This window comes from Paroedura picta, chromosome 5 (assembly GCF_049243985.1).
Source record: "Paroedura picta isolate Pp20150507F chromosome 5, Ppicta_v3.0, whole genome shotgun sequence".
NCBI lineage: Eukaryota > Metazoa > Chordata > Lepidosauria > Squamata > Gekkonidae > Paroedura > Paroedura picta.
The window spans coordinates 56,220,400-56,231,324 of NC_135373.1; the positions used below are offsets into that span (position 1 = coordinate 56,220,400).

The 10,925-nt window shown below is 44.9% G+C and overlaps 1 protein-coding gene across 1 annotated transcript in view; it reads right to left on the reverse strand.

Annotated features, from left to right (window-relative positions):
- Positions 1–6,788, reverse strand: part of NAPEPLD (N-acyl phosphatidylethanolamine phospholipase D) — a 31,639-nt gene extending 24,851 nt beyond the window's left edge. Inside the window, exon 1 of the mRNA XM_077338089.1 lies at positions 6,315–6,788. Coding sequence (XP_077194204.1) covers positions 6,315–6,517 — 203 coding nt within the window. The 5' untranslated portion in view covers positions 6,518–6,788. The remainder of the gene's footprint in view (positions 1–6,314) is intronic.
- Positions 6,789–10,925: the final 4,137 nt, after the last annotated feature.

Sequence of the window (10,925 nt, forward strand, 5' to 3'; positions counted from 1 at the left end):
AATAAAATGGAGGGAGGTGAATGATGCAAACTGCTGTGAGTTCCCATTGTGGAGAAAGAGAAGACAACAAATTATAAACATGGCTAAAAATGGGAACCAGATACAAAGTAGGTTGGTAGGTATGTTAGGTGGATAGGTAGCATTTGGGTAGAAAGGAAAGAAAGATGTGGGGGTTTCCAGGAGGAAAAGAGGAATCGGAGTTGGAAGGAGCCAAACAGACCATCTAGTCCAACCCCTTGCTCAATGCAGGATCAGCCTAAAGCATCCAGGTTAAGTAGATGTCCAGCTGCTACTTGAAGACTGCCAATGAAGAGAAGCTCACCATTTCCTTAGGCCAGTGGTTCTCAACCTGGGGGTCGGGACCCCTTTGGGGGTCGAATGACCCTTTCACAGTTGTCGTGGCAGGGCAAGCAGCTTGGCCAGGGTGTGTTTATACCATATACCCAACAGTATAATTTCTGTGAAAGAACACTTGCAGAATTTTATGGTTGGGGGTCACCACAACATGAGGAACTGTATTACTCTGACCGTAAACAATTATTTTTCCTGATATCTAGCCAGTGCCTTTCTACACGTAGTGCAAACCCATTACTGCAGGTCCTAGTCTTTGCTGCCAGCAGGAAGCTTTTCCTGCCCTCATCTAAGTGTTGTTGTTGTTAGCTGCGAAGTCATGTCCAACCCATCGCAACCCCATTGACATCCTCCAGGCCTTCCTGTCCTCTACCATTCCCATTTAAGTTCGCACCGACTGCTTCAGTGACTCCATCCAGGCACCTCATTCTCTGTCGTCCCCTTCTTCTTCTGCCTTCAATAGCTCCCAGCATTAGGCTCTTCTCCAGGGAGTCTTCCTTCTCATGAGGTGGCCAAAGTATTTAAGTTTCATCTTCAGGATCTGGCCTTCTAAGGAGCAGTCAGGGCTGATCTCCTCTAGGACTGACCAGTTTGTTGGCCTTGCAGTCCAAGGGACTCGCAAGAGTCTTCTCCAGCAGCAGAGTTTAAAAGCCTCAATTCTTTGATGCTTGGCCTTCCTTATGGTCCAACTTTCACAGCCATACATTGTAACTGGGAAGCCCATAGCCTTGACTAGATGCACTTTTGTTGGCAGGGTAATGTCTCTGCTTTTTAGGATGCTGTCTAGATTTGCCATAGCTTTCCTCCCCAGGAGCAAGCATTTTTTAATTTCTTTGCTGCAGTCCCCATCTGCAGTGATCTTGGAGCCCAGTGACAACCTCTAAGTCAGTGGTCCCCAACCTGCGGGCCGCGGCCCGGTGCCGGGCCGCGAAGGCCATGGCGCCGGGCCGCGGCTCCCTCTCCCCGCCCCCCCCCCGCAGTAAAAAACTTCCCCGGCCGCAAGCTTGCGGCCCGGGAAGCTTCTTACTGCGGCAGGGTGGGGAGAGGGAATCGGGGCCGGGCCGCGCCCTTGCGGGCACGGCCGATGTGCGGGCGCAGCTCGAGGGGCGCGGCCCGATGCGGGGGTGCGGCCCGATGTGCGGGTGCAGCTCGCGGGTGCGGCCCGATGTGCGGGCGCGGCCCGATGCAGGGGCGCGGCCGATGCGTGGGCCGCGCCCCAATGCCCTGCCGGTCCCCAACCTCAGAAAGGTTGGGGACCACTGCTCTAAGTGACAACCGTTCAAATACTTAAAGACAGCAATCATGTACCCCTCAACTTCCTTTTCTCCAGGCTGAACACTCCCAAGTCCCTCAGTTTTTCCTCATAGGGCTCGGTCCCCAGGCTCTGAATCATCCTCGTCACTCTCCTTTAAACCTTTGTCCACATCCTTTTTGAAGTGAGGCCTCCAGAACTGCACCAATGCGGTATACAGTGGGACTATGACATCTTGTGATTTTGATGTGATGCCTCTATTGATACAGCCCAAGGCTGCATTTGTATGAGTAAGGGAATACAAGGGGGGAACAAGATATTCACTACAGGGTCTTGCAGGTTCCCCACTGTGTAACTGGGCCACAGTTTCCTAGGGTATAGTCCACTGGGAAGAGGAAGATGAGGCATATAAGGATAGGTTGGCTAGTAAGTGGAAAGGACAGAAGGAAGCAGGAAAAAGGGAGAGGCTATGGAATCTTACAGGAAAGGGGAAGAGGAAATAGTAGGGTGAGGACAATGAAATGCCACAACATATTTGTATAGGTCACCTGCTTGTAATAACAATAATAATAAATACTTCTGTTTGACACCCATAATACATCATATTAAAATTAATAAAATTACACACTTTAAATTTTAAAGCTTTGATTCTAAAAGATTGTGACAGTTCACACCTCCCCTGCCTAAAATTTGCAGTTTGTACATTTACATTCTAGAGCAGTGGTCCCCAACCTTTTTATCACTGGGGACCACTCAACGCCGGGGACCACTCACCGGGGACCACTCAACACCTTTTATTGAGGCCCGGTGGGGGGGGTAGTTTACTCCTCTACTCTCAACCACTGCCCTAGTGCTCTCTGATCACTATGGTAATGTTTAAACATCCCTTCAAAATAAGATACAGACACACTACAACAATGAAGTGTGTTGTAAAGGGCTGGGGGGGATGAAGTAAAGGGCTGGGGGGGGGGAGAAGGTGTCCTTCGGGGCCCACCTCCAATTAGTCGAAGGACCACATGTGGTCCACGGCCCACAGGTTGGGGATCGCTATTCTAGAGGACAATTACATTCCTTTGGCTATAAAAAAGCCAGCATGGTATAGTGATTAGTGTTAAACCAGGATCTAAGACACCCAAGGTTCAAATCACACCCCTGCCATGGACACTTGCTGGGTGACCTTGGGTTAGACACACACTTTCAGTCTAACCTACTTCACAATGTTGTTGAATGGATAAAACAGAGGAAAGGAGAATTATGTAAGCCGCTGTGAGTGCTCACTGGGGAGGTAATAATCAGAACCCTAAGACTAAAATCCTAGTCCCTAACAAGAGTGCCTTCATCTTTCTTGCTTTGCAAAGCTGTGAGTAACTTTTTAAAAAATGCATGCAACTGAAATGTTAAAACAGATTTTAAATATGAATGACAGGATTAATGCTGATCACTGCACTCTGTACAGCCCTCACAGTCAATAACATTGGCGGGATATCCAGAGGAAACAGTCCCTTCATTTTTCTCTAGACATTTCCTGTTCTTCTATGGATGGCACATTTAAAGCTCCAACCAAAAATGTGAGCAGCTGCTTTGAGATTTGGAGGCAGAACCTTAAGAAACATGGTACACTTGTGTGGAGGAAGAGTGTATGTCTGTTGTGCCTTACTAGTAACAAATAAACAATAAGGCTTAAGTTCGGGGGGGGGGGAGGAGGTACAGTCATAATCCCGTCAGATACAGATTTCATTAATTCATTCTGGATATGAAACAACACAGAGAATATTTAGGAGTTAGCAGTAACAGGAAGGGGCAGGAGAGCATGTTAAGAATAAATAGGCGGTATAAAGATGAATGAGATCCAGAGAGCATAAAGGAGACAGGCAAGGATATGCAATGAGGAAGATATATTAAGTCTGAAAAGAGGATTTGGTCTCATCAAGTTTGAGAAATGTGCCCCAATGAAAAACAGAGACAGTCAGCTAAGCAGGAAGCAGCATATACCTTTCTAGCTTAAAATATATGCCACCTTGAATGTACAATTGTGGTACCTTCAACAAAGAAACTACTGTTTTAATAATCAAATTCAAAACTCTCCTTGCATTTCATCATTAACAAAGCAAATCGGAATCACAGTAGAACAATTTTGCTTTTTATACAATGCAGCCAATTCCATTTAGTCACAGTTCACTTCTTCAGATACTTTTCACAAGTGACGCAGATACTGAAGAAGTGAGCTGTGATTCATGAAAGCTCTTACTGTGCTATAGATTTTAAGATCCTACGGTACTGTTGCTCTACTACTACAGAAAAAAGCGGCTTCATTCAAAGTGAGTTGGCTAGTGGGCTGTTGTTATCACACAAATCAGGGCCAATTACCAACACTAACAAATGCTTTCTATTGAACGGAGCCTATTTTAAACATTTCAATTTAATTTTAGGTTTGGTCTCCATAGAAGATTCGCAATTACCATAAATACACACATATAGGATTTTTGCCTTCGTGTGCAAATTTTAAGTAAGACATCAGTACAGTAAGGCATACAAATTTAGGAGGAGGGGATTATGTAACAAGCTTCTGGAAGACTGCTGCAGCACATTTCCATGTCAACAAAGGACAGGGCTACAACTACAGCAACTGAATTGATGTGCCTGGCTTTCATTCTTCAATCCAGCCTCATTCACCAGTAAAAATGAGACACCTCTCCCCTGGAGAGAGAGGACAGAGAGTAAGGATTAGGTGCAGTGAAGGCTAACGTCATAACTAAACAGCTTCATATATTAAACAAGAGAATCTGAGAAGTGCTACAAGTGACTTATTCATTTTAAAAAACTATTAAACATGCAGTGACATCTCAAATAGGAATCTATTACTACTAGACTGCAGTAAACCAGAAATGATTCTAGGATTAAGCTCTTTTGTGACACAGAAATGGACTCTAGCCAATCTCTCCTGGTTCTCAAGCCTACTACAGATTTGTAGTACAAACCATCTGGTTTTCTGGTTTCCACAGAACACAGTGATATTCCAATTTTCATCCCCCTAACATTAGCAAAATGCCTTCGACAGATCGAGGCACTTAGGTAAAAACCCCTGAGCACAAACCATGGTACCTAATGTCTTTTCAAACACAACAGCTGCTGGAAAAGCCTAAATGCCATCTGCATTATCATGCTGTCCGATCTTCCAAGACACTGAAGTGCAAGATGCACCTTCTCCCCAACTAGACTCAACTCAGGACTTAGGACTTCAGCAAGTGTCTGAAACAGGGCAGATGGCTGGGAAGTGGGAGGTGACAGCTAGGGAGATGGTTGTAAATCATGGGCAGTAGCTCCATCCACAACCAGGTTGAGGCAGGAAGTAATAAGGACATTTAATCAACTTGAGCCATTTTCTGTAAGCAATAAGCCAGAGTCTTGGATTTTTAACACCTGCAATTCCCTTGCTAAGGTCATTTTCACTGACTGTAAAATCGGTTTTTGTAACTATATTTCAATGGTAAAACTTAACAGGCATGCTCACATAAAAGTAACAGAATCTACACTAGCAAGAACACATCCTATCTCTATCCTGTAACATTCACACATGACAGGAATTCCTCAAGGCAGGCTCCAAGTATTCCTATCAGGTGACCACAGGCCACCTTTGAAGGTGCACTGCATTTCATCTTGGCTCTCTCCCACTGTTGGCTTTTCACAAGCAACACAACCCATATTAATAGATTCAAAAGGGTAGCCATGTGGGTCTGAAGTAGCACGATAAAATCAGAGTCCAGTAGCACCTTTAAGACCAACAAAGATTTATTCAGGGTGTGAGCTTTCGAGTACAAGCACTCTTCGTCAGACTAACACCCATAATTGTAAATGTGTTTTGTACACAGTCTCTGGTACACTTCCTCTCAAGCCAGCCCTATGTAGTTACAGAAGAATCCAAGTGAACTGTGTTTGAAACTGCAGCCCTATTCCATGCATGCTTCCACGCAAAACTAAGCCCTCCCCCCCCCCCCAGCTTCCTTGCCATGGCACAACTTCATGGGGAGAAAATGCCACTGAAGCACACCTTGGGTCAACATCCCTCAGCGCCAAGTTGTGGCAATGCCCTTTATACCCTGCAGATGAAGAAGGAAATAGGATTGTCATCCCAGAGCGTTACGGTGCGATGCGGGGGGGGGGGGGGATAATTCAAGGGAAGGAACGGGGGAGGGGTAGTGTCTTGCAAGCAAACGCACTCGGGTGAGCGACTGAAAATAAACGCATACTAGTACACGCAGACGAACGCACCTGAAAGTAAAACTGGCTGGCCTAGTCAAGCGAGTGCCCTCGGCACTCTCAAATAAATGAAGCAGAGCATCTGGAAGATTTACCCAGCTTTGCTGTGGCACTTGGACGATTTCCACCGGTTTGATCCCGCATCCATCTGCATGGATCAGAGCCCACTGAGACAAATGCCCCGGAGAGCGGCGGTTCTCACATTTATGAATATATTTCTAGAGTGTGTCAATGGCCGTTTACGGAAGCTCCTCGCCGCTGCTTCTGACGAAGCCCCCCAACTCTGCCCCGCCTAAACCCTTGCAGGGCTTCTCGGGCGCTCCTGCATTACAGCCATAAATAAACCACCCCCCCCCCCCCACTTGTTTTCGATGCAACGGACTCCCGCCACGGCTCCGGCTTTGCCTTGTGAATCGCCCCCTAGAAGCGTCCTGCAAAAGCAACGGGCGCTCACCTCTCCTGCGGGGTTTCTTCTTCCTCGTCGTCCATAACTGGGCTGCGAGCCCTCACGGGTGGTTGTGGCTGCCCGGCTCTCCCAGCACAGCCACGCTGCTGCTGCTGCTGCTGCTGCTGCTGCTTTGCCGGCCACCCGCAGGCTACTGAAGGTTTCGACAAGAGCTCAAGCCAGCAGCTCCACAGCGCCAAGCGCCTCACCATGCAGCGCCGCCACAGGCTCCCTCCTCTGGAGTGATGTCCTGGCTCCTGAATCTTTTCGTCCCGCGCCCTAGCCCTGTTCCCGGCATGAGGAGCTCGCCACTGCCCCCTGCCTTGCCGAGAAGAAACGGCCGGCCCGCTTTCTGGTTCCCTCACGGCGGGCCCCGCGCCGAAACGGCGGGCCAGCGGAGGCCTAAGACGGCCATTTTGGTCAAGCCCGGGCAGGTTGAGGCCCACAGCATAACAGTTCACCAGTTGAAAAGAACACTTGATAAGGAACTTTATACTGACATGTTGTCTGCGCTTGTTCTATGGAAGGAAAAGATGGAGTGTGATGAAAAATAAAGGCAAAACTCCTCTGAAAGGGGCAGCAGAAGTCAAATTAGAGTTACCAAGAGGTTTATTATTTTGCTGTGCACCTCCAACACAGCCACCAGCACTCTCAAATCAGCACAGCAAAGTTGGTGGAAACAGTGATATTGGCTGTTTTAATACTTGGCACTCCCATCCTTTTATAGTATCCATCATTGATTGGTACACACAGAGATGCTAAGTATCTAGGATGGTATTGGGTCGGTCAGGTACCGGATGCATTGTTTGGATTCTGTTCTGATAGGTCGATAGAACTTTCACTGTGGTGTCAGGGGTGGGCATCACTTCCAAAATCATTCGCATGGGAATTGCCTTTGGATGGGCACATCTTTTACCTTCAGTTTGGTAACAATTACAATATGAAGGAACAATTATTAGTCTCTCTAGACCCTAATGGGCTTTTTTGCACTAGTGCTACTGGATTCCATTAAGCACACACCATATGTGCTGTCTCTGGTTGCCCACTATGGTGCATCCTGACCTTCTGGGTATAACTTCAGTCAGTATGGGTCCAAATGTATACTGGTTATGATTCAGTTAAACAACTATACAAAACAGTGATGTAAGTATTCTTACTAACTATGGATCTAGGAAATAATCTCAGAACTTCTGCAAGGCTAGCTTTTCTCAAGCATATCCTTTCAGGCGTCTCAGTATCATCTTAAGTTGATTGTGTGAAACTTAAGTGATTCATCTAAAGTTAACCTGGCGAATCTTTGATGCCACTACATGAATGAAGTAACATTTATTAATGCAGGCACACTAATTCAGTCCTGCTTCTAAGCATAAGTGAAGGAACTGAATAATATGGGAATGGAACCCTTGCTTGGGAATGTCATGTATTTGCATGGATGTGCTACAGCTCATTTATATCTTTTTCTATAGTGATTGAGATTTTCAGAGCAGGGCTTTGAATGTGTGCCATCAAAAAACCAGGTTCTGTGTCTACTTATAGATGTGCTCCTGAGGAATGAAATATGTTGGCAACTCAAATCAGATCAGAGAAGCACCACTAGAGATGCTTTATCTTGAGAAAGGACACTGGGATGATTTAATATAGTCTAGGATATAGTAAGCTCTAACCCGTATAAAAAATCAACATTGAAAAGGCTGTACTGCAAAGGGAGACAGCTTTTATTCATCGCTTATAAACTTTATCTCCTGGAGGTTTCAATAATGAAACGGATCTTTCTTGTTACATTTGTGGTTCATTCTTTTAAAGTGTTTAAATAATTCTGCTGTATGTGTTAAAACTTAGGGTCAATCTAGATCCCTTCCATCTTAATTGTAAGCACGTGCATTGTACTATAAAGAAATATTAAGTATAGCTTCCCTTTAACATGGGAAGCTCCTATTAAAAATTCCTCTATGGAAGCAGTGACACAGAGATGTTAATTGTTATATAAAAGATATAATGTTAGAAATAAGTACACATAGGAATATGTTTGTAAAATAATTTTTATTATTTATTATAGATATAAGTCCTGATGAAGGTTTGACTAAGGTCAAAATCAACTATTACCAGGGATCATTAGACTGACTTCCCATTTTTGTTGGAATTTATTATGTCTCATGAAATTACAGATTTATTAAATATTTTTTTGTGGACAAATATCATTTTTCTTTTTGAAAGATTCATTAAACCATTTTGAGCATACTTTGCTTCTTTTCCCCTTAGCTCCATGCCTTGCGGATTTAAGGTAGACACAGAGGGGACACTAGCACCAGTGGGTGAACATTTAGGTGGAAGACACAATACAGAGAACAAAATACACACGTTGTGGCTGACCTTTCGCAGTTAGAATGGCACAGGCCAATGTGCCTATGTGTGGGGAGTGTAGTTGTAGCTTCAATGCACCTGCGGGTCTAGCAGGCACACTGGAGGGCAGCCCCAACCACTGCCTGCCAGGCACTCAACAAAGCCTGGTCATGGATGCTTTTCCATATGTTTATTCAACCTTCAGGTGGTGATCTATTGGGGAGAGACATGGTGCTGGCCACCTTGGGTTTCAGTAATTGCCGAGGCGACCAAACTGAGCTGAATCGCACACCTGCAACCCCTGTCACTGAGCCCCAAACCCACCCTGTGAAGTCTGCAGCAGAGGCCTGCCCTCAAAAGGTTGCATGGATATCCAGTCTGACCCCTGCCTTATTTGGAAGCAGCCCCTGGAAGGAAATAAGCAACTGGCCCGTGGTTCCATGGAGGTGGAAGTTCTGCTTAATTGTTCAGTTGCCCTTGATGTCTTACAATAAAGTTCAGTCTGTGTGCATACCTCTGGCTGTGTGTGTTTGTACTCTTGAAGCAGTGATTCTCTCTTAATGCATAGCATTGTTCCCAAAGTAACTATCTTTCATAACATTCCCTGCAAATTTCAACTTGTGGGTTCCCTAATAAATCAACAGTTTCCTCTCTGATTTCAGTAAATTAAGTTTTGCTGCTTACATTGGGTGTGGTGGGGGCTTGGAAGGAAACTGCAAATGTGAATGGAGTTGGTTGTTGGGCTGGGAGAGCAATCCTGGACACATCAACTCCAGCAACCATTGTTAATAGCTAATTTACAGCTAAAGCCTTTATCAGTTCACATTTAAAACAGGTTCAATTTGGGCAATAACTGGGAAGACAGAATCATTTTCCTACACCCTGGCCTCAACACTCCTTAGAATTGCTAATAGACTCAATAATTTACTTTCAGATAGTCTTTCCCAAACATACCAAATAGGTCAATGGAATCTGGAGAAATGCTGCCCAGCAAGCTATCAATTTGAATTTTGGGGTGCAGGATAGATTCCCAGTTCTGAACTGAGGAATCAGAGGAAGTCAGGTTAACATGCATGCCCTGAGACATCACAGTGAGGGGCGGTATATAAATCACATACATGAACAAACAAATATTTTGTGGATGGCTCTCCTATCCGTTTATTTTCTATTTATTTTTCCCTTCATGTGGATATATGTATTGATTGGAAGCAAAAGAACAAAGTTTGAGTCCAGTGGTACATTTAAGACCACTGTTATCACCCCCCCCCCCCCCAGGTACCGCTTGACTCAAAATGTGAGCTTTTTTCCTGTTACTTTGCACAGTGAAAACCCAGCAGGCTCCCCCCCCTTCTCATAGATGGGGGGATAAATATAAAGAAGCAGACCATCATAGAATGAAGACAGTAACTGAGTATCAAATATCCCATTTAGTCAGATATGCTTATATACTGTGATCCTATTGAGCCCTATGTGAAAAGACCTTCAGAATCTCGTGATTAATTTAACTGCATGAATAATTTAGTAGCTTTGTATGTCATTTAACATTTTGTGTGTTTTTTTTGGGGGGGGGACTGGCTATTTACCTGGCTATTTACAAACATATTGGCAGCTTAGTTGTCCACTTGGAAGATAAATTACTTCTGATTCAACAGATGACTGGATTGAAAGGGACAGTATACAAATTGAAAGAAAGACAGATAGACAGACAGACTTGGGTGTTCTGAGGGACAATTCATCTCTTGTCCTTGAAACTGAGCAGTGATCGATGTTTCTCCAGCATTCTTTCTCCAAGGGCAGTACACAGTGTAGGACCTGTGCCAAATGCTCCCAACTGACTCGGTTGTGATCTTAAGCACACTTAACTTTGAAGTATGTTCCATTGAAAATAACAAGGATTATTTCCAAGTAAATTGCTTGGTTCCTTGGAAGGGGTTTATTGTACATGCAAAGTCTGTCCACTTACTCTGGATATACAAAGCGGAGTTGGCGGAAGGGGGGGGGAACCTAACCGTGCGCTTCCACGAAACATTTCATTATTCATAAACGAAAAAAAGATACCGACGATCAATATTGTCAGCATTCATTACTTCTTATAGCCAACACAGGGCATTTTGAAAGAGATCTGCTAACCGACACAAGATCAGAAAATGCCCCATCTTATGATCTCTTGTCTGAAACAAAATGAGAGCAGAGAGCGCCATACCCCCCCCTCCAAAAAAGCCACGCACGCGCGATCCGACGTAATGTCATCACAAAGCTTTTTTATTTATTTCAATAAGG